Genomic DNA, 24,626 nt, shown 5'->3' on the forward strand with positions numbered 1-24,626 from the left:
AATGAGTTTGAGATTAAGGGTGAAGTCCTTCACATGATTTCTAATATGTGTTAGTTCAGCGGAACTCCAAACGAGCATCTTCGTACTTTTGTTGGAATTTGTACTTTGTTTAAGTTGAAAGAGGTGCATGATCAAATTGTGTACCCTAGCTTATTGGGTTTAAAAAGCATGGGACAAAATTATTTAGGCTACAGTTGGTCAAATTTTATTGTGGACATTTTTTTTTTATATAAATTAAGTTTATAAATGTGTTTCTAAATGTGTTCAATAAAATTAATTAGTTTTTTTTTATTATTAACGAAATTATATTTATTTTAATTCAAATAAATTTTTTTGTGTTATTATTTAATTTAATTATTTGAAAATATAAAATTAAAAATTGACTAGCATGCTCACTGACTTACTTTTCATTCTCTACTTTTTTAGACTCGTCCAATCACAAGTGACATGCAAATGACTTAGATCATAACTCCGCGTGATCTAATGACTTTCGTTAACGCACATTAAAATATTATGTGATTTATGTCACAACTCCATGTTCACGTGTTTTAAGGACTGTCTTTAACACACAGTAAATCATTAATATTATAGGTATTTTATATTTAGTAGTTTGAAAATTACGGTTATCAAATTGTATGTTGTATGATACTTTATACAACGATCTCTATAACCTTTTGAGATGTTTTTAGAAAAATTTCTTAAATTAAATACATTTTCAATTTTCAATCAATATTAAGAAAATATCTGGACCAAAAATGAATGTAGAGTTTTGTAAGGGAAACAAAACAGAAATACAGCTGTCACTCTTTGTCTACCTTGACAACTAAATTGTGATCACCTCGAATAAACTAATTTTATTTTTAAAAAAGAACAATAGATTAATTAAATCATTTTATTACTCCGTACTTTATACTCCAATTTTGTCACCTTGTTTCGATTTTAATCAAGCCCTAATTTGTCACACTTACATCCAACTTCATTTCTATTATGTTAAATCTCAATCAGAATTAAAGGTAATTAGCTCGATTGCATTGAACTATACCTGTTCTATATTTGTGTGATCATGATTTGCAACTTCTAAGTGTGAATTTTTTATGATCTCATACCTCACGATTGAAGTTATGAAGGTCTGATTTGATGAATTTTGAATCTGAATTGACTTCATTTTGATCATCTAAGTGATGATACACTTAATAATATTGAAGTTAAATTACGCTTGATTAACCTGTAGTTGGTTTCGAGTATTAATTTCAGATCTTGTTTGTACTTTGTTGAATTAAAATTGCGTTCCTGGAGTATTTAGTTTGCTTATATATAGTTATATACACGTATTATGTGTTGTTAGGGTTATAAGTGGTGAAGACCAACTGAGTAAATGTCGAACATTTTTCGATTACTGCCAATTCAAGCTGCAATTTTATTTGTTGTGGACTTTGTTTGATGCATTTGATATTTATGAGATAGTTGGTGCCATGTTTAATGCACACGATAATCGTATGTCTTAGCTTTTAAGTGGCTGTGCAAGAACTTACATCTAGAGCTCTTGTGTAAGATTTTAGAAAATTTGTAATGCTTTGTATTCTAACTGATGATGCAAAACTGTGGTGTCTACTTGAGTGGAATTAAATTAGTTAGTCGACTAAATAGGTACTACTGATAGGGCTCGATAGAATCATTTATGTGAACACTGAAGTAATGAGATATAAAATATAACGGATGTAAGTATATAACTGAATGGTTGATCTCTTTTACTGTATTCGAATTGGTTTGGCACATGTGAAATATACATTTAAAAAATCAAATTTTTGGTGCAGTGTAGTGAAGAGTTTTAATTTTGATTGGATTGAGATCTAATGGCTGGAAGCTGGGATGGAAGTCGTGATTTTGGTAGCCAGTCTGATGACATTTTTCAATATGAAAGGCAACATATAGAGCCTATATATGATGCATTTATATGTCCTCTTTCAAAACAAATTATGAAAGACCCTGTTACCCTGGAAAATGGTCAAACTTATGAGCGAGAAGCTATTGAAAAGTGGTTTAATGAATGCAAAGAAAAAGGAAGAAAACTGGTTTGCCCTTTGACTTTAGAAGAATTAAAGACAATGGATATGAATCCAAGTATTGCGTTAAGGAACACAATTGAAGAATGGAATGCTAGGAATGAGGCCGTTCAGCTTGAATTGGCTCGCAAGTCCTTAACTCCTGGTTGTCCTGAAAGTGATGTTTTGCGGGCTTTAAGATTTATTCAACAACTGGCCACAAAAAATATTTCAAATAAGCATGTGATACGTAATGCTGAGCTCATACCCATAATTGTTGAAACGTTGAAGAGCACCAGTCGTAAAGTCAGGTTAAGAGCTCTTGAAACTCTTCGAATCGTAGTAGAAGATGATGATGATAATAAGGTAATTAAATAGTTGATATTTTACGATTCGTGTATATCGTGGAACCATTGTAGATAGAGGTGGCAAGATTTGAGATGGGGGAGAGGATGACTAGTCAAAATGGGTTCGTTTGACGTTGACCTTCAAACAATTTCTTTCCTTTTTTAGAAAACATTATCATTAGTAATTCATAATATAATCCTTATTTGATTCTTGGCCCATCAATGCTACTTTTAGCTGTAATAAAACATTATTATTTGTACATCATGTGTTATTGTTATTTTTGTGCTTCTCAGGAAATAATGGCCGAAGGAGATAAAGTGCGCACAATAGTCAAGTTTTTGTCTCATGAACAGTCTAAAGAAAGGGAAGAAGCTGTTTCATTGCTATTTGAGCTGTCCAAATCTGAGTCTTTGTGTGAAAAAATTGGTTCTGTAAATGGAGCAATACTTATTTTAGTTGGAATGACAAGCAGCAAATCAGAAAATCTTTCGATCGTTGAAAAGGCTGACAAAACTCTCGAAAATTTGGAGAAGAACGAGAATAATGTGAGGCAAATGGCTGAAAATGGCAGATTACAACCTCTTTTGACACTTCTTCTTGAAGGTACTTTCATCTATGGTTTCAGAATTTTAGTTGTTGCTAAGTTATTAATCAGTTATATGGAAATTTCCAGTTCATGATTCAATTTTTAGTCATCGAATAGTTCAGAACAAATATGTAAGTCCAGTTTAGGATTCAGTTTTTAGTCAATGATTGGTTCGTTGCTGTATGAAACATTAACTGGAATTGAGCTAAAAAAATGCCTTTTTATACCCTTTTAGGTTACGTTTGGAAATGTACGTGCAAACAGAACCGTTGTACTTCACACTTTATGTCTACATTGCTCATTGTTGCAAGTCTGAGTATTCACCTTTGCAAGGTTTAGATTTGGCCGACCACCACACTTATCAGTCCATTATTTTATATTTTGTAAATGATTACAGAAATACAGTATTAAAAAATAACATAATAAATTCTTTTAATCAAAGTAATATAGGATAGGATGTTGTAATCATTTGAATACGTGCTTAGTAACGATTGAACTGTTTAACCAGCTCAACCCATTTCATCCCTATCCTTTTGAGCTAATTTTTATGTTTTACCTATTTGACTTGCTGCTAATCAAATCGACCCGATCCCATATAAACGGGTTGAAATTCCCACCCACTTGTTAATCACTCATTCATAATATAAGATACTTTTGAAACTTTTACAGGTTCTCCCGAAGTTAAACTGTCTATGGCTTCATACCTTGGCGATTTGGCTCTTAGCAATGATGTTAAAGTCTACGTGGCACAGACCGTAGGTTCATCGTTAATCAACCTTGTGAAAAACGGCGACACGCAGTCTCGAGAAGCTGCCCTAAAAGCCCTAAATCAAGTCTCATCTTGTGAATCAAGTGCGAAAGTCTTAGTCGAACAAGGTATACTTTCTCCTCTAGTCAAACATCTCTTTGCGGGCCCTACCAATCTCCCATTGAGACTAAAAGAAGTAGCCGCCACAATCCTCGCCAATATAGTAACCGCTGAGTGTGATTTCGACTCTATCTCAGTTGGCCCGAACCACCAAACCCTCGTGTCCGAAGACATAATCCACAATCTACTTCAAATGATTAGCAACACGGGCCCGTCCATAGAATGCAAACTTCTACAAGTTCTCGTCGGGTTAACCAATTCTCCGATCACTGTTATTTCGGTGGCTGCAGCCATCAAAAGCTTGGGTGCCACCATCAGTTTGGTTCAGTTCATCGAGGCCCCACAAAAAGATCTGCGCATGGCTTCAATTAAACTTCTTCAAAATTTATCCACCCACATGGGCCAAGAATTAGTGGGCTCGTTATGCGGGTCAGCGGGCCAGCTCGGTAGTTTGTTTAAGGTAATAGGTGAGAATATTGCAAGCACCGAAGAGCAAGCGGCTGCGATCGGGATTATAGCCGAACTTCCGGAAATGGATATCGGGCTCACGAGACAAATGCTAGACGAAGGTTATTTTCAAATTGTGGTCTCGAGAATAAAAATGATACGACAAGGAGAGACTAGAAGAAGCCGGTTCGTGACTCCATATTTAGAAGGACTCGTGCGGGTCCTTTCGAGGATTACATTTGTTTTACCTAATGAGCCGAAAGCCATTTCGTTTAGCCGTGATAATGAACTAACGGCCTTATTCACCGAACTTATTCAAGCAAATGGGCTTGACAACGTGCAAATGGCTTCGGCTCTCGCGTTAGAGAATCTTTCACAAGAGTCGAAGAATTTAACAAAATTACCCGAATTGCCACCTCCGGGATTTTGTGGGTCAATCTTTCCTTGTCTAGGGAAACCGCCCGTGGTGACGGGTTTGTGCCGCGTTCATCGTGGGACGTGTACACAAAGAGATACGTTTTGTTTGATAGAAGGACAAGCGCTCGCACGATTAGTAGCATTACTAGATCATACAAACGACAAAGTTGTAGAAGCATCATTAGCGGCGTTATCCACTTTGTTGGATGACGGGGTGAATATCGAAGAAGGGGTTAGTGTTTTGTGTGAGGCGGAAGGAATAAAACCGATTCTTGATGTGTTACTCGAGAAACAAACGGAGAATTTAAGAAGACGGGCGGTTTGGATGGTGGAGAGACTATTACGGACCGAGGATATAGCATACGAAGTCTCGGGTGACCCGAATGTTAGTACAGCGCTTGTTGATGCATTTCAACATGGTGATTATCGAACCCGGCAAATTGCAGAACGGGCCTTGAAACATATCGATAAGATACCAAACTTCTCTGGTATCTTCCCCATTGTAGGATGAGATCCAAAAGTTTTGTGTCATTCAGACGGGGCCCATAGAGCGTAAGAAGGTACATAGTTATTGTAATTATGTTGTATTATAAACTATATCATCACAAGAAGTTAAGCTTCAAAGCGCACTAGCATCATATATTGGGGTGGAAAGAAAAGGTTGGAAACGGTGACGAGATAACCTTGTTAGGCCTCGTATATAAAAATACTCATCCTCCCTGGTAGCCGCAACAAAGGAAATCTTATCTGTTTACGTGTTTACTATAGAACTATAGTATAAAGGTGTTGTAATCGTATGTTGTGTCAATTGTATTTTACTTATTTCACGATGATCTGTGTATTTTATGTAGAGTTGTTGAATTCTTTAACGAGCAATTCTTGAGTGAAGACAATAAAGATTGTCTATTGTTTTCCGAATATGATCAATCTTTACCAGTGTTGTAACAAATTACTCGCCGATTAATCTCCGATTAATCATTTTAAAGAGCGATCCGTTCCGTTTTTCCAAAATTCGTTTAATTAATCGGTCAACGTTAATTGATGGGTAAAAATCGAATTTGGTAATTAAAGTCGGTTAAAGTCAAAATTGGTCAGCATTTTAACATGAATTTAAATTAGAAATTTATAGTTTTTGAATAAAATGAATAAATTTAGACAATTATGTTAAAGTTTATTTTTATGTTTATGATTTTCTTGTATATTTACACATAATTTTTGAAAATTAAGATTTAAATGTATAAAGTACAATCCGATTAATCCCCGAATTACCGATTAATCCTTCTAAAGACCTGACCGATTAATCCCCGAATAGCGAATTTTGCAACGTTGATCTTTACCAATGCAATGTTATTGTCGACCATTAGTTGTTATTCTCGTCACAGAAACATTTATTTTTTTTATAATTTCAAAATAGTTGATTGTTTTTTGCTCGAGTGCTCATTTTTTGGTCTAAATAAAACCTCAGTTTCATCATGAGGGTATCTTAGCAGACGCCTAACCGAAAGTCTGGGTGGATCCTCGTATACATGCGATACCCCACCAATTCGTGTCGTGATCAAACCTCCATCTTGTCGATTGTGTTGACTTCTGATAGTCAAACTATCTGAGTTGACTTCCTACATAGGTGGAGAGACTCGATGAATCCCACGTGTGTCATTTTCATCTTCCACTCTACATCACCATTGTTCCCTCTTTTCAACTCTATCTATCTTCCAACTTAAAATTCAGTTACAAACTCAAGAAATTATTGTGAAAATTAAATACATGACCGAGTATAAACTATAAAGTTTCAATGTTCTTTACTAACATCACCATTGTTCACTAATAGTGATTGACAACATGAAAGCTATACTTTTTAAAAGCTTTAATTGATAGTAACATGTTCCATGTTATATTATACAGTAGTAATAGTAAAGAATAAAGGGACTTTTAACAAGACTTCCAATATAAACCCATTATACCTAGTGGTCTTGATCATGTACTTATTACTCAGCCCTGTTAACATCATTTTCTAGTTGATCAACAGTTCATAAAATAGCATCATTTGAGGTTTCAATATATCATTAATAATGTTCATTTACACGGCATGGTGTATGACTTTCGACATTTTTTAGAAGAATTAAGTTAGCTTCTTATTTTGGCACTTCTATTTTATTAAAAAAATAAAAAATAAAAAATAAAAAAAAAAAAAAACTTGATTATGGAGTTCCAGTGTATCAACACTACTAAAACATCAGTAACAATAATGTGACATGAGAATCTTGTGATGCTTACTTCATACTGATGTCAGTAATCATTAGGAGTTTCACAATGGGAGTGATCTCATCAGCAATTATTAGGCTGTAGAAAAACAAGGAAATTTTTTGTTGATATATCGCGTAATCTTATCTAATACGGAGTATTAGTATTATTGGGCTAATGTCCTCTTAAAATACATAGCTATAAACAAAATATATTATTCTCAGGCTATATGTAAAAAATGCTAAAGAACAAAAAATCACCATTAATTAAATTTTAAAACAAACCGTGGAATATTAACAATGGGTTAACAGTCAAGAATCCTCCTATTCATACATACAATACAACAACAATAACAATTAACAATGTACATAAAATTAACATATTTAAACCCCGAAAGGAAGAGGAAAGAAATGATACTAACAATAACTATATCCCGGTTGTGATCACCGTGTTCATGAGTTACTGTCCAATACGCCTTTTAGAAAATTCAGGCCTTCTGCCGATATACTCCTCCTGACTCGTGTTTGAGGTATCTCGATTCTTTGAGGAGGATCAGCCGAAAAACAAACGACTATCACCGTTAAATTATCACACGTGTTCCTTTTTAAAGCTTCCCGAACCAATTCTCTTGAACATCGTTCTGGATCATTATGAACCATCAATTCTTTTCTGGTTATTGTAACCGCACATTGACTACTCATTACATCCCAAAGACCATCACATCCAATAATTAAAAACTCATCATCTTCAGCCAATATGATTTGTTGCAGCTCTGGCTCGGCGCTTAATGGGCTGGTTGAACCTTTAGGGCCTTTCATGTGCCAATCTCCTAAGGCTCTAGCCACTGATAATTGACCATTTAAGTACCCGTCGTATATGGCTCCACCGAGCTGTTCTATTCTTAGTCTCTCGGATGGGCAATTTGGTTTGTGGTCTTTTGATACTTCAATTGCCCTACCTCGTTTACCTAACACAGCCCGACAATCGCCAGCATTTGCAACTACCATCATTCTGAAGGAAACAAAGAACATATAAACAAATCAATAATTCAACAGATTCACAATACTGTTTTCTAAAGGCCACAACTTTATTCCTTTACAACTTAAAAAATGAAACCTGAAACGGGTCAAATAAAAAAAAGATATAGTTGTAAATGATGCGAGACAAATGGGTTTGAAAGTAAAAGTCAACCATGATTAATTAATATGCTTAAAACCTCTCTGTATTACATTAAAATGACTCTTTCAACTATATCTTATAAAGTAAAGAATTCGGCAGGTCAACCTGAATCTTTAATATTAGCACTACAGGGTTACCAATTTTGACCTGATTCTCCTGTTTTGACCCCTCTACTAATTTTAAATATAGGGTCCCATGAACTAAAGTCAAAATTGCGATAAGCCACCAGATGAACATTCCGCACCTCTCATTTTTGCAAAAAATGCGGTCTCCCTGACTCGAACCTGTGATGGGAAGATCACAAAGGCGTAACCTTAGGGGCTGCTCCAAATCTCGCCTCTAATACATATATGTTTCTAGAAATCACAATCCTAAGATGATTCCAAGCCTAAAAAACTCGAGGTGGCAACTTTAACCGTTTACTTAAGAATGGGTCGGTTCAGGTCATAATTATCAAAGTAGGTCAAATGGGTATATTAGATACAAAGGATATGGATTTAACAGGTCCATAGTAGCCCAATGTGTATTGTCAATCCTTACTGTCTACTAAATCCTTTTACTCAAAAATGATAATCATTTATCATACCTGACACATATTTAACCAAACCAATAACACCCTTTCTGACCAATGAAATAAAATACACATTTTTACTTGTTACCCAAACCCGCCCATTTTGCCACCACTCCAAAAACCAGGAGCAAGTCCAATACCTTCCAAATATGAGAGCAGTTAATGCGGTGGTTCCCGATGAGATGTCAAGAGATGTATTGTCAGCAAATTCGTGATCAGCTTTGACAAATGCATTCTGAATCGCCTTCTCTAAACAAACTGGAAACTGGGAATCTTCAATAATGTACTTTAATATGTTCTGTCTTACGTAAGTTGCAGCGTCCGTACCACCATGTCCATCAAAAACCTGTTCAAATAAATTCATCATGTTCAGTTCAAAACATTTAACTTTCAAAACGATAATATCATCATAAAGATACAATTTTCACGTACGCCATAAAATGCTCCAGGGGTGGGAAAACCTTCTGTCGCGTCTAAATACTTGTGAAGGTTATCTATACATATATGTTCGTCCTCCATATATTGTTTTGGTCCTTTTTCTGCACAGCTTCCGGATCGTATCACGGGCACAAATTCAGATTTTCCCTCTGTCACAGACTTCACACTGACAATCCCGACACCAATGTCCTAAAAAAGTGATAACCAATCATTATACAAAATCCATAAATCCTTTCTTTAACTAATAGTTCCTTAATCTATCAGAAGGTGGATTTTTTTCATCTAATCATTGAAAGAAAGAGTAGTGGTTACCATATAGGATGTTAGTTAATAATTAAGCTTTAAATCTTCAAATACTGTCGTAACTATGCCGTTAAAAATATTATTACTAATAATCGGCAACAAGTACTACTATGAATCAACAAGTAACGCACTTTAAAAAAGATAACAAGTTATGCATATCATCATAAACAAAAATGGTTTAATATACCTGATTGAGCAGCGTTGCAGTGCTCATACTATGTCTGACACCAGATAAATGCCTAGGAGGTTTTCGATTTGCCATTCGTTTCAATTGATCTGAATTATGTGATATCTCATCATCTGCAATAGCTACATTATCCTTGTCAAAACCACCTTCTAACATCACATAAGCCGGCGAAAATTCAATACCCGCAGCCATATTGTTTCTTTGTGCATAAAACCCCCAATTTCAACCAATTGCCAACACAATTCTCTTCCACAAATTGTTAATATTTTCGCAATCGAATCGCACCAAACTGCTATGTTTCTGTTCCTTTACCCCAATCACAAACCACAATCAAGTATAATTTTCTCTTCTAATTCTAATTCTAATTCCTGATAATAATGAATTGATTATCGTAGATAACGAGAGATATAAACCTGAATCAATACAACTATGGTCGAAATTTTGCCCAAATTCGAGCAATTGATGATAAAAGTTGGGTTTCAATCAAGCTGTTTAACATGTATCAACAATCTAAGCAGTGGATGATGATCAATTAATTTCGGATCAATTTCACGAACTGAGATCCTAATTCTGATATAATAGAACAAAATTAACAATGATTGAAAGAGGAAAAATTAGGGTAAATAAACAAGAAATGAAATTGCTCACGGTTGAATGCGAAGATTATGATGCTTTTGTATGTCTTATAAATCAAAGTTGTCAGCGTCTTTAACTTAAGATGATTTATGTTATTATGATATAGATATATAGATATATAGATATAGATATATATATAGATATAGAGAGGAATGGGGAATTTTAGAGGGAGGAAATGTTGGAGATGAAAATAAGGGTGCAATAATTATTTGTATACCATAATTGATATTGAGTAATTGTTAAAGTAAGGTCCCTATAGTTTTTATAAAATACTTCAAGGCCCTCATGTAAAGTAAAATTGCACTAACGCTGCAACTTATGTTGATATGATGTATGTATTTTTTTTTTTTTCTTTTTGAAAGGCAATTTTATTATTATCACAAAAGATTACAGCCATCATGGGGCATAAAACAGCCCGTTTATCTACAATAGAATGGGCAAAAACAACCCATTTCTCTACACAAGTGTAACTCGACAGCTAAACTACAAGTAGGACATTTTGTTGCTAAGGTAGAAACCAAATGACCCACAACTCAAAATAAAAGAGAACTCGGATTATGCAACCAATCATGTCAAACAATATTCTTCGACTTCATCTTTTCCCGACCCATTCATAACTCAAAATTTGGATTTCACTTAGAGCAACTGGCGGGTTCCAACACTTTTTTTTTTGAAAACTTTTTGGTTTCGATTCTTCCAAATGAGATACATACACGTCCATTCTACCGCTTGCCATATCTTCGCATCCGTTTCCGACATCGCACAATTTGCATTCCCTTTGAAAATTTCATTTATACTCCAATTTGTCAAACCACCAAAACCCTACCAATTGAAAACCTTTGACCAAATATCATTTGCAAGAGGACAAAGGATAAGAGAGTGGTCGACGGACTCAATTCCGCCATCGCATATAGGGCAACGGACGGAGTGTAAATCAATACCACGCTTATCCAATTCCTCTAAAACCGGAATGCGCCTACGTCTCGCTCTCCATACAAAAACTTCCACTTTTTTTTTGGGACAAAATTATTCCACAAAGTTTCGTTACAAATATTATTAACACTAATAGTTCTAGAATTAATAATACCCGTAAGTTCTTTTGTTGAGAAAGTTCCTTTTGAAGACAACTTCCAAACCCATGAATCTTCATTGTTCCCGTACCCCTGAAACTGACCCAGCAAGTTTTTTAAATGCACCAATTCGCTGATGTTTCTGCCCCTCGGTTCACGAACCCATGATCCACAAAAGCTGAAATTTTTACCATCCCGAACCAATCTTTCGCTGACTTTAGCACTTAAGCAGGAATCCAATCTAGCTAATCTTGAGAATTTATTTTTTAACGGCTCACAAATAAGCCACAGATCATTCCAAAATGAGGTGGAGCATCCGTCGTCAATCTTCTTCATAAAAGAGTTCCTGAAATTAATGTCAAGAGAATCTATGCATTCTCCAACCTTCACAATGTTTAGCTAAGTAGTATTACAAGAAGAATGATTATAAAAAGACCCACCCGCACCCAAATGACCCGACGCCATATATACTCGAAATAACTTTGACCCACAAGGAGTTAGTTTTGGTCGTGAACCTCCACCACCACCACTTGCCAATCAAAGCTAAGTTTTTATTTTTTAAAGACCCCAAATTTAGGCCACCTTCCTCGAAAGGACGGATAACCGCATCCTACTTAACCCACGCAATTTTTGACTCGATTGCTGTCCCGCCCCAAAAAATGACTTTCTTACGCTCTCAAGTTTTTTAAGCATGCATGGCGGAACACGTAAGAGCGAGAAGTAGTACAACGGTAAACTATTTAGAACCAAATTACGAGAGTCAAACGACCACCAAACGACACCGAACACGCTTTCTAATCCGACAACCGTTTCTCGAATTTCTCAATGATCGGTTTCCAACTATCATACTTATTCATATTAGCACCAATCGGGAGCCCAAGATATTTAAAGGGGAAGCACCCGACCTTGCACCCGAATAGTGAAGCCATGCTTTCGACAATATTACACTCTACACCAATCCCAATCATATTACTTCTGTTGTAGTTTACTTTTAAACCCGAAGTAAGTTCAAAGCACTTGAGGAGGGACATGAGATTATCAATATTACCCTCACTCCAAGACCCGAAAAAGATAGTGTCGTCAGCGTATTGAAGGTGCGAGATATGAATTTATCCTTACCAATCAACACACCCTCAAGTAAATTACACCTTACCGCAGCCTTTACAAGTAGATTCAACCCTTCCGCCGCAAGAATGAACAAAAAAGGTGAAAGCGGATCCCCTTGACGAACACCCCTACCTAGTTTAAATTCTTTAGTAGGTGAACTATTAACGAGAACCAAAATACTTGCAGATTTAAGACACTTGAGAATCCAATTTTTCCATTTTGAACTAAAACCCATGATACCCATTATTTCCATATTAAAGTCCCAACTTAAACTATCGAAAGCCTTTTCAAAATCTACTTTAAAAACGAAACTCTTCACCTTCTTTTTCTTAAAAAAATCCACCGACTCATTTGCAATTAATGCTCCATCAATGATATTTCTACCTTTGATGAACGCACTTTGTTCATAAGCCACGTGTTTCGAGGCAACGTTCCTGAGACGATTCGAGAGAAGTTTCGAAACAATTTTATAAAAGCTCCCGATGAGACTAATAGGACGATAATCATTAAGATGTTGCGGTTCCGGTTTTTTAGGTACCAAAGTAATTAACGAAGCATTGCATCCGTTCGAAATTTTCCCGGTTCTCTAGAATTCACAAACTGCTTCAATTAAGTCACCCTTGATCGTATCTCAATACTTTTAAAAAATCTAAGGTTAAAACCATCCGGGCCGGGAGCTTTTGTGCTTCCACACTCAGTAACCGCTGACCAAATCTCAGGCTCACTGAATTCTGTCTCGAGGCACTCAATATCGCTCTGTTGTAGTCTTCCACATCGCAAGTCAGAGTCAGACCAAGAAAAAAATTCAGGTCTGATGTTTACGGGTTTTTAAAAAATATTTGTGAAATGCTCAAACACCGCGTTTTTGACATCAACCGGATTTTCGTTCCAAGCTCCATTGATATTTAAACCCCGGATGTTGCATTTATTGTACCTTCGCCGAATAGAAGCGTGGAAATATTTGGAATTTTCATCGCCTTCTAACGTCCAACGAATACGGGCTTTTTGTTTGAGCATGTTTGCTTTAGTACTTTCCTTCTCAAGCCAACGTCGTCTACATTCAAGCCATTCAGCCCGTTCACGATCACTTAGATTATTTGACTTCGCCTTTAGCTCCCAAGAAGTAGCTTCTTTTTTTAATTCGTTTATCTCACTATCAAGTATGCCAAAAGAACACTTGCTCCAAGACTTCAATGCGGATTTCACATTTTTCAATTTATCCCTAAAGAACACAATCTTTTTTAACCCCAAGTAACGGCACATCCCAAGCTTCACGAATCTTATCTTCTACCCCATCTTTGTCAAGCCATTCATAAAAGATTTTGAAAGGTTTCGGGCCATAGTCAATTAATTTATCACGAAGAACCAACGGACAATGATCCGATAAACTTCTTTCCAATGCGACAATCGAAAGATCATCCAAAAGTTGAGAGAATTTATCATTTACAAGGAATCTATCAATTTTACTAAACTTCGTTCCTTCATCACTCATACGGGTAAACTTCTTCCCACTTAATGGTATTTCGAACAAGTTATTCCTTCTTATGAAATCATTAAATTTGTCTGCCCGACTCTTATGAAAATGACAATTTAAACGATCATCCACACTCCTGACCTCATTGAAATTCCCACATAACAACCATGCAGTATCAACGCCCCTCATCACACCATCCAATGAATCCCAAAATATTTTTTTACCAGAATCATCGTGGGGCCCATACACGTTTACTATAATTGATTCAAGACCCGAATGCTTCCAATGACCCCTGATTGCTAAAAAGAATTCGTTACCAACCACGTTAATAACTTCAAAACAAGTGGTATCCCAAATTAAAAGCATCCTACCCGAGTTTCCCACCACATCCCGTTGTATATATCCGAATTCATTATTTCCCCATAACCGTCTAACCCAACCATCGCTAACTTTTTTACATCTTGTTTCTTGAAACGAAGCAATACTTGGTCTTTCTTGTGCACAAATACCCTTAACCCACCCGAATTTACCCTTAACGGCGAAACCACGAACATTTAACGACAAAATCTTCATAATTGTGACGATCGCTCCAAATCCATATGGACAATACGTCATTCATTGATTTCATTGCAAGGTATTTGACCTCTATATGATACGTTTTGTAAATATTGCATTCTTTTGAAAAGGCACACCATAAATGAATATTTAAATCAAAGGTTTTCGACATCAGATGATTTCTACATATAGACAATCACCGTAAATAATAGTTTACAATAGTACTTCCATTGACAATGCAGTCAAAATAAGATACATGGTGATAATTTGGTGAATGCAACGTTTCCTTGAAAAGTATGTCATGTAAGACTCCATGGACATAGCTTGTCTAACATATAAGCAACAGCGGAAGACTTCTAGGAAACCTGAGAATAAACATGCTAACAAGTGTCAACACAAAGGTTGGTGAGTTCATAGTTTTAATGTTTCGTATAATCTGTATATAAAGGTGGATCACAAGATTTTAGTTGTTTCATCCAAAAACGTTTATCAAAATATTCTATAAGATTGAGCACCCTGGTAACTAAACTTAATGTTTAATAATTTGTACCCTTTGTATAATCATTTTAATAGTGCACGCAAACCAACGTGTACGCTTCTCAAATAGCATACGTTCGTTAAAAGGCTAGTGCTCTAGCTCGGACGGGGATGTCAAGACCTATGGATCCATATACTACTACTCGCGCCCACCAGTTCTTATAACCGGCAGTTACTAGTTACCAAAGCTAAGGGATTTTCGGTTCAAACTCAGTGTAGAATTTAGTATGTACTTGTATCCATTGCGTTTAAAATAAAGTGCATGTATTCTCAGTCCAAAAATATAGATTGCAAAAGCAATTAAAAAGGGAGCAAATGAAACTCACGCATATAAATATTGTAAAACAGTTAATAAAGCATTTGCATGTATTCTCAGCCCAAAAATGTAATGAGTAAAAATGGATCAAATGAAACTCACCTTAGCAGCACATAAAGTTGTTCATCGTAATGTGACCGAAACTCGGATTACCAAATAATCGTAGATCTCAACGTATCAATATTGTGATTCAATATTTCAGAAAAGTACGTAGACGCAACAGAGATGATAAACACTAGGTTTGACTTGCGAACAATACTCTTGAACATTACCCATAACCTCCTTAGTAATAACCCATAATTTCCTTAGCTCTATCCCGCTCGTAAAACTCATTTTTGAAAGTGACACGCTCATAACCTCGTCGTAGTATTTTATGTATAATACTAATTATTAATAATACTAACAATAATAAGATTAATAATAATATTAATCTTAATAATAATAATAACAATAATAATAATAATAATAATAATAATAGTAATAATAATAATAATAATACGGAGTAAAATGATTTTAATCAAAAGTGGAAGTGGTCGAGCTTTTATAGTGTGGCCTGATTTCTCCTTCCATGCGATCGCATGGATTTTAGGCTATCTGGCCATGCGATCGCATGGCCTCTTTTTCCAGCTCACATATTTTTAACTCCTAGCTTGTCGACATAATATAATAATATATAATATATATAATTTAAATTAATTAATTATATATTATATTTTATTCCCGTGCATAGTTGATTTGTAATTTTTGTTTCGATTAGTCGTACGTCGTCATTCGACTTATGTCCCGATTCCTGTTTTTCGAACGTCCTATCGTATACTGAGAAAACTTGTACTTTACGTTTCGTGAATCGTACCTTTGTCAAAATATAGTCTTAAATCATCCATAAACTATACCACTGTAGCAAAGTCACTGAATTCAATTTTTACTGTAGCAATTCACTGTAGCAAAGCCAAGTCAATTTTTACTGTAGCAATTCACTGTAGCAAAGTCAATTTCACTGTAGCAAATAGTGATTTTCAAAAGCACTGTAGCATTTTGGGTACTGTAGCAATTTGAAAATGTTACTATCGTTTACTAAATAACTTGAAATTATATATATGTATATATCTTTTTAATATATATAAATCAGTTTTTAAATACACATTGGAAGTTATTTATAAAGAAATTTTAACAATAAATATTTCAACTTATGATATATATTCAAATAGATATTTAAACCAATAAGTTTAATGTACGGTATCAAATAATTAATACATTGTTACCTTTTCAAGTTATAGTATATATGTATCTATTTACATATAATTGTTCGCGAATCGTCGAAAACAACCGAAGGGTATTTAAATATATAAAAGTAGTTCAAAAATTTTGAGATTCAGTTTTACAGACTTTGCTTATCATGTCGGAAATGTTAATCATACAAAGATTAAGTTTAAATTTGGTCAGAAATTTCCGGGTCATCACAATAATTAAACTTACTGTAACGAAAAGGGGAACAAAATTACTTACTGAGGTTTGGGGTGAGACCACCTCAAACCAATCTGCTCCCCGTATTCTCTTAATTTCATACTATCGCCAGAGTTTTCTTTTGATTTGCTCTTTGAATTTGTCTTTCCTTTTCTCTCTGTGCGTGCCCTAATTTTTGATTATTTACCACAAGACTTGCACTTCCTTATGTGGTCACTGTCGTAATTCGTCACACCTCTTGCCCTCTTCTTTAGTCGCATAATCCTGGATGAAGCACGACAGTTTCCAATTGTTTTCCATTAGCACTCGTTACAGCAAGAGACCTCAACCACATTTGTTTTGCTTTCCGTATTCGACACACTCTGGTTTGGAACAAAAGTTTTTTTTAGATCTTGATTTATGACAGCGAGGTGGATCCTGGGCAGAAATATTTGCTTGTGGCCCATCATAATTACCCATATTGGAATCGGTACCAGGACCAGTATCCACATGGGCATTAGAATTGGTATTTGTATCATCATCATCATTTGGCCCAATATCCTCATTTGTTTTAGGCCCATAATCCTTTTCAGCTTTATTATCAATGGTCTCAGGCCCATTTGTTTCCTCATTCACCTTATTTACACAGCACGTATTATTTTTTTTCCTTCTTCATTGGGCTGCTTAATAAACGACTTGGAAAACAAGTTAAATGATTGTGTGTTCTCCGTATTTTGGCACTTGCAATTTCTCTAATGCTTGGGTCTAGGGTTGCATGTATAGTTGCGGCTCTCTGTTTCTGACACTATCTCAGCCTCCTCGTTCTCTGCAAAAAGATTCCTAATCCCAACGTTGACAGACTCTTGATCTTCTGTAGGGTAATCTTTCATCGGAGGAACACCACCTTGCTTTTTCGGTGGGGATTCGCATGATTTTTCACGTAATTCCTCATCTGAACTAATATCTTCAAAATCATCATCGATATCTCCCCTACCATTATTACCTTCTGGAAAGAACGTGAATTCATCGCTGCCCGATATATCGTCTGAATCGATCTCGTCCGAACTATATCCAGAAAAAGAGTCAGCCTTTGAAGTATCCTCTCATTCACTATCTGAAATTGGACAATTCTTTTTCTCTTCTTCTACATGAATGATGTAAGCTTTGGACTTGAATTTGAGTTTTACTGAGTCGTTGACAAAACCTGGATCATGTAACTTCACGAAAACCCTACCAGTCACAAGGTTTTGGTTACCCTGAAACGAACAATTTTCAAGAGAGTATAACGTGCCCCACCACTCTGCAATTGATGTGAATGTCTTTTCCGACCAACAAAGGATCGGGACACCTCTTATTTGTAGCCAACACATTCGTCCTTCCGGCCAAGATTCAAGATCTCATTTTTGGATCTTATGTAACCACCTTTTAAGTGGGTGGTTACCATTGTTCATCATCATCGACACACCATCCTCAGATTTGAAAATAAGCATAATACTCAATCCTCCTAAGAACTTGTTTTCAAAATCAACAAAACCTTCAGCCTTACATATCTTGATGAAATTGGACCTGATTTCGTAGCTTTTTGCGTCACCAATGATGGCTCTATTTAGGATGACATTATTACTATCCTCTTCATCTACCTCAACCAATTTATCTTTCTTTGAATCTGTGTTTTTTTGCAGATTAACGTTTTCATTCCTTTTGATGTTTAACCTTTCCCTTAAATCCCCCACAACTTCATCAAAAAGCCGGCCATCTCGAAACCTATCATTCTTTATCCCACCATTCATATGTATCCCGCTACTGATATCCGGTCTCCGATTTGCACCTTTCAGGCTTCTCGAGGTTGCCTTGAAAATACGAATACAGTTTGTGTTGAACTTGACACCTTCAAGCGATTTGAGAAGTCTGTCTTCATCTTTAACATCACCGAACCTAACGAAAGCAAAGCGAAGTCCATTTTTCAGCCTCCTGTTTGCAACGTAAACATCACGGACAGACCCATAGGGTTTGAAAAGCTTCCAAAAATCTACCACTTTCCACTCGTCGTCGAAGTTGAAGAACATGTAGGATGTTAGTTGGTTTCTGTTTTTCCTCTCGTAGTGGCTCCCATAGTTACCGTTGTACCGATCTCGGAATCTTCCCGTGCCGCCTTTTGCTGGACTCACTCTCTCTCTATTTTCTCTCTCTACTCTCTCCATTTCAAAATTCCATATGATGTATGTATGTCTATTATGAAACATAAAGTCTTCTGTAAAACCTAAGTTGAACATACCACAAAACCTACATGATATATTTTATGAATTTTTTTTTTAATCATAGCTCTTAGAGTAATGCTTAAAAAGATATTTTGTGCATGAATATGAGTAAAAAAAAAAAAGTTAGAAAAGTGGTTATTAGCTAGTTAGTGGTCCTAAAATCTTAAGTATAGCCTAAGGTCTATGTTAGAATATTCATATTATATATATATGTACATTGCACATATTTATATATTTTTCATAAGTCTTGAACTTCTAACCTATCGGTTGATGAGGTGCCTCACAAATCGTTGAGTTACAAATTCTCTCGTCATTCACAATAAATTGACGATGTATAAAGTTTTTATCAAACAAATGATATGTGTTATTAAATTCTAACAAATAGAGGATCATAATATCTCCAATTATTTTATAACATAACTAGTCATATTAGAGGGTATGTGAGATGAAAAAATGGGTCATTAATTATTAAATTTATTCATTTGAATGTTATGTTTATTTAGATATGATTATATAATTTAATCAGTCAAGTTATTGGAGAGAACTTATCCCATATTCTATATTGTAGTCATGCTTTTTTTGTTGAGATTATGAGGTTCATATTACGAGAACCTAACTATATGATGTTTATCATATATCATAATCTATGTGATACATTTTTTTAACATCGAAATACATACATGATACGGAGTATATGATATACGTTTAAAAGATATTAACTTTAAAAACTTGAAATGACGATATAATATTTTTCATCATTATTTAATAACTATGGAGTAAAAAATCAATTTATAAAAACATCAACTCTAAGGTTGTTGTTAACGTGCATAAAATTGTTGTACATTTGCATAATTGTCATTAAAAAAATAATCTCAACAGTTTTATACAATATAATAATGCATGTTAGTGACAACACTAAATGACTGTCATCATCAAAATCCTAAACTTTAACCACTCCGTATTTAAGGAAAAAAGGAGGGTCTTCTAGAAAACAATGGCGCCATGGTAATTTTTTTTTTCTTGGGTAAGCAAGGAAACCCTCTTATGAACAAGCACATTGGCTCCCCCATAGAAGGTAAAACCTCGGGTAATCAAGCTTTCTGAGCGCTAGACCTGATATCGGGTGAATTGCGCATTATGCGCACCCTCTAGTTTCACTCCCTTTTGATAATAATGTGAAACATAATTATTCTAGATGGTAGACTGGTAGTATGTCGTAGTGGGGGTTACTTCTATAATAATCAAAAGTGTAAGGATCTAGTTGTAAGTATCATAACATTTGGGAACTCGGGTAACCCGATTGGTAATATCAGGCGGGAACACGCGTCAAATTAGTATTGGTGTTTGACCTTATTCATGATTGTCTTTTTGGGAATCCAACTGCAACAGCATCCCGACCGTTGAATTTTGGTGATGATTTGCATCTTGACTTGTGTTTATTATTGGTGAGTCGTTAAAGGAGTACGGTATACATCTGTACATTTTAGCATTTTAGCGTATCATTTATTTCAACGACACTTATCATTTGCATACACACGCTTTCGGGCAGGAAACTCGAACCACACTCTGAGGATCCGACCCTTAAACCATCCTGAGGGGCAGGCGGGCCGGACCTTAGTCCCGGAGCGGGTCGGTAAAACCTTCCCTTTGGGCCACCTTCAAGGAATATATTTCAATTCCTAGAGCGGGTGACGAGGTTCGAACCCGAGACATCTAGCCCTGTGAGTACACAAGTGTAACCGCGGTACCGCTGGACCGAACTTTACAAAAAATTCGAGGACATTCAGAAAAGATAACGCCTTGAAACAATAATTACAACTTAAAGGCCCCCAAGGCCAAACAAAAGAAAAAAACGAACTACAACGAGAGACAAATATAAAATAAAGATAATCGAAAAGCAAAAACATACAACTAAACCAAACAACCCATCAAAATCAAGATGTAAACCCGGGCCACTAACAAACGCTCATGTCAACCTCATATCCCCTCGATATATACTACTCGCTACTTCCCATATTAATAGTATTTTTTTTACTATGTCGAATATTAATAGTTCACTTTCAAAAATAGATAACAATAATTGATTAAAATTCTTGTATACCCTTACTTTATTTAAATAATACAAAAATGTAAAGGGTAAAACTGAAAAATAGACAAGAAAAACATGTGACAATCATATACCCTTACTTTATTTAAATAATACAAAAAAGTATGTGAAAGAGTTGTATCATAGCAAGTGGCCTTAGTAGTTTTTTGTTGTTATTTAAAATTTAAAAATAAGGGACAATATTTTTGGGAAAAAAAATGGTTAGGTGGACAATTTTTTTTGGACACTCAGAGTAGTAAACGCTACTTGTTTTTTTAAGAGGAAAAACAATACTCACCCGTCCCACCATAAATGTCAATTGTTGATTTTTCGATATTTTTATTTGTCAACTTTAATTGTAAATATTATATTTGTGTTATATAGTTATTGATAAAAGTTATATGAATGGATTGAGTTTTAAATGCGTTTTCATTCATATAATTTTATCAATTACTATAGAAAATAAAATAAAAATATTTATAGTTAAAGTTGACAAAAAAAAATTTAAAATGTCAATAGTGGACATTTGTACGGAGGTAATAGTAACTCTACTAGTTTTTAAGAGGAAAATAAATAGTCATTGCGTCCCATATTTATTGTCTACAATTTTTCTTTTGGACGGTCCCAAATTAACTGTTAATTTTCATAAATAGATAAGATAATAAGGTAACGTTCTTTTATACCTTTAATTTATAGTGTAAAATAAAAAAAATTCGATAAAAATGAGGGGTAAAATTATAAAGTTAACAAAAAATAATTCGACAGTCACTTTTTCTTAAATTGTGTGATTTTTTCTAGATACAATAACTATGAGACAGAAGGAGTAACTCATAACAGTTATACTACAACTAGGCATTCTTATCGAAAGATAATATAAACCAACAACCAATACAACCAATAACGGTAAGACTCAAAACTATAAACCAACCAAAACCAAAACTAATACCAAAACCAAAACCAAAACCAAAACCAAAACCTAAACCAAAATCAAAACCTCTAGCTAACACTATCTAAAACCGAACTTAAATATGGTAAAAGCCAAATGAAAAAAAAAAAAAAAAAAAAAAAGAGGACATGCTAAACAACACTAAGGAACTAAAGAAAAAACCTATAAGATGGCTAAGAATCAAAAGCTGACCATCTTCAACCAAGCGAAGAAAACAACAAATTAAGTAAATTGTACTCGGTAGTTATAATTTGGACTCCTTTGTTTACTACTCCCTCCGTACTATATTTATTATTCTACTATTCCATTTTGCATTGTACCAAATTAATTGTCCACGTTCATATGTAAAACAAAAAATTAGATAAAAAGTAAAGGGTAAACTGAAAAGTTAACGAAAAGTACACATGACATCTTAGTGGTGTTTAATAAGCGGATTGTTAAATAATTCTTCATATGTCTTAATAATTTGTCTTAATGAAGTTGTATTTGACTTATTTTAATCATTCAGATGGTAATGAAAATATTATTTACCTATGTCATAGACATTATGGTTATGTTTGTCGCGTACCGTTTTGAAGTTTTTTGGAACTTTTGACTTTTAAGAAAAAACTCATATTTAATAAAAAGTTCCGTTTATTTAAAGGGGCTTAAAGTTTTTAAACAAAAGGAAAAAGTCAAAAGCCAAAAGCTACTAGAAGTAGCGTTTAGTATTGAGTCCCCAAAGTAATTAAGAATTTAATTATGACAAAACAGAAATTTATTTGCATTAAAATGTAATGTGCAGCCAGCACAAGTTTGTTTATGTATAGACAGCAGATATTGCTATGTCGAGTGTCTAGTATGCTGCCTAGTCTACCAGCACAAGGTAGACAGTATTCTTCTATCAGCACATGATGTGTACCCATCAATTCAAGAATATCAAGTGACTCAGCATAGAAGAACCAGTATGGCTGGAAAGCAGCATACAACACAAGACAGCTATGCTCCATTACAAGCATAGTGATTTTCTGAGTGGTTTACATCAATTGTACTATTCAACATAAGTCAAAGACAAAGTTGAACAGAAAATGACACGCGTTGGCGGCTGACAAGTGACCTTACAAGACCACGTGGGAATGCAGAAGTTTAACGCATGTGCAGACATGTGTTATCCTTTGTCAACACCTAGGAAACACAACATTCTATTTGTTTAATCAAATAGTGGTGTCAAACCGAATTGGAGTGTTCCTGCAAATAGCTACCAAAGATGAAAGAAGGGAGCACGCTCTCTGACACAATTGTCCCCACAAGTACAGACATCCTATGTACCAGTGGACAATAGAACAATTACACGGTTAATATGACTACTATAAATTGGTGTATCCACTATTGTAACAACTAGTGGTATGGATTTTATTTATTAAGAGTCCAAACGTGTAATACCTCAATAGCTATAACTTAGGTGAATCTTTATCAACCAACTATCATTCCGCCAAGGATAGTTGTGATTATTTGTGATTTATATCAATAAAGAATAATCGTTGAAAATATACCTTTGACTCTTATTTAGTTTACTTGCATGAATACTAATTTGCTTAAACTGTTAAGATAAACAAAAGAATTGTATTCACCCCCTACAATACTCCTGTTGTTAATCAAGGGACCAACAACTGGTATCAGAGCTTCAGTCTTGATAATTTAATATCTTGGATCTGAATTCTCTCATGGCTGCATACACAAACTCAGCTTACCTTGAAAATGGGTCATTCAATAGACCACCTAAGTTTGATGAAGATGAGTATGAAACCTGGAAGGCTAGGTTTCTGCTTCACCTTGAGTCTATTGACCCACTCATGCCTGGCATGCTACTGATGGTCCATTCATCCCTACCGAAATACTTGGCAGTGTTTCTGTTACAGCAGACACTCCTGCTATTCCTGGCAGAGAAGTTGTGCTACCCCCATCTAGATGGGTGGATGAGGACAAACGTCGTGTTGAACTTGACCCTAAGATCAGAACCTTGATAGCTATCACATTACCTAACCATTTGTTTAAACTAATTAAAGGAAAATCAAATGCTAAAGCCATGTTAGACTATCTTGATATTACATATGAGGGTATGGATGAAGTTAGGCAAAATAAGATTATAGCTTTGAAAAGAGAATATGAAATGTTCTTTGCCTACAAAAGTGAGACCCTTAAGCAAACTTTCATTAGGTTTAACTCCTTAGTTACTGACTTGCTCACCTTGAAAGTCACATATACTGACTTTGAACAAGTCAACAAATTAATTGACTCACTGCCTACAAAATGAAAACCTGTTACTGACCCATTAAGAACCACTCAGACTTTAAAGAATTTTAACATGTCTTCTCTGTATGGTACACTTTGGAACCATGAGAAGGCACATGCCAAACTTGAGCTTAATTTGAAAGAAAACTTTAAGTCTGCTCCCACCACTTCAAAATCTACAAAGTCAGATGATACTGCTCTTGTTGCTGCTGCTAAAAAGAAAGCCCAAAAGGCTTTACTGGTTCAAAATTTGATGGCAGAAGAAGAGTCAGCTGAAGAGGAGGATAGTGGTACTGGGTC

General features: G+C 35.1%; 2 protein-coding genes across 4 annotated transcripts; one reads left to right on the plus strand and one right to left on the minus strand.

The window, feature by feature from the left end:
- The first annotated feature begins 876 nt into the window (after positions 1–876).
- On the plus strand, positions 877–5,535 carry LOC139894535 (U-box domain-containing protein 44-like). Of its 2 annotated transcripts, none has more exons than XM_071877873.1 (4): positions 877–1,013; positions 1,815–2,408; positions 2,684–2,993; positions 3,646–5,535. In XM_071877873.1, exons 2-4 carry the CDS (start codon positions 1,854–1,856, stop codon positions 5,217–5,219), a joined length of 2,439 nt encoding a protein of 812 aa, XP_071733974.1. In that variant the 5' UTR covers positions 877–1,013; positions 1,815–1,853; the 3' UTR covers positions 5,220–5,535. The 2 variants fall into 2 exon arrangements, with proteins under 2 accessions (XP_071733974.1, XP_071733975.1); XM_071877874.1 differs by having other exon boundaries at positions 884–1,013; positions 1,820–2,408.
- A 1,678-nt stretch (positions 5,536–7,213) lies between these two features.
- LOC139894537 (probable protein phosphatase 2C 27) lies at positions 7,214–10,384 on the minus strand. 2 transcript variants are annotated; one of them, XM_071877876.1, is made up of 5 exons: positions 10,276–10,383; positions 9,628–10,197; positions 9,132–9,326; positions 8,840–9,045; positions 7,214–7,960 (listed from the first exon to the last, which is right to left on the minus strand). In XM_071877876.1, the coding sequence occupies exons 2-5, from the start codon at positions 9,817–9,819 to the stop codon at positions 7,402–7,404; spliced, it is 1,152 nt and encodes a 383-aa protein (XP_071733977.1). In that variant the 5' UTR covers positions 9,820–10,197; positions 10,276–10,383; the 3' UTR covers positions 7,214–7,401. The 2 variants fall into 2 exon arrangements, with proteins under 2 accessions (XP_071733977.1, XP_071733976.1); XM_071877875.1 differs by having other exon boundaries at positions 9,628–10,384.
- Between the last annotated feature and the right edge of the window lie 14,242 nt (positions 10,385–24,626).

The sequence above is a fragment of the Rutidosis leptorrhynchoides genome, chromosome 2, assembly GCF_046630445.1.
Source record: "Rutidosis leptorrhynchoides isolate AG116_Rl617_1_P2 chromosome 2, CSIRO_AGI_Rlap_v1, whole genome shotgun sequence".
Lineage (NCBI taxonomy): Eukaryota > Viridiplantae > Streptophyta > Magnoliopsida > Asterales > Asteraceae > Rutidosis > Rutidosis leptorrhynchoides.

Bases quoted from the DNA above. Each gene is read 5' to 3' on its own strand.
- LOC139894535 (XM_071877873.1), top strand. From the start codon at position 1,854: ATGGCTGGAAGCTGGGATGGAAGTCGTGATTTTGGTAGCCAGTCTGAT. The intron at 2,409-2,683 runs GTAATTAAATAG...TGTGCTTCTCAG, and splicing joins AAGATGATGATGATAATAAG to GAAATAATGGCCGAAGGAGA. The intron at 2,994-3,645 runs GTACTTTCATCT...AAACTTTTACAG, and splicing joins TTTGACACTTCTTCTTGAAG to GTTCTCCCGAAGTTAAACTG.
- LOC139894537 (XM_071877875.1), bottom strand. From the start codon at position 9,819: ATGGCTGCGGGTATTGAATTTTCGCCGGCTTATGTGATGTTAGAAGGT. The intron at 9,327-9,627 runs GTATATTAAACC...TCACTTTTTTAG, and splicing joins CTGCAACGCTGCTCAATCAG to GACATTGGTGTCGGGATTGT. The intron at 9,046-9,131 runs GTACGTGAAAAT...TTATTTGAACAG, and splicing joins CCCCTGGAGCATTTTATGGC to GTTTTTGATGGACATGGTGG.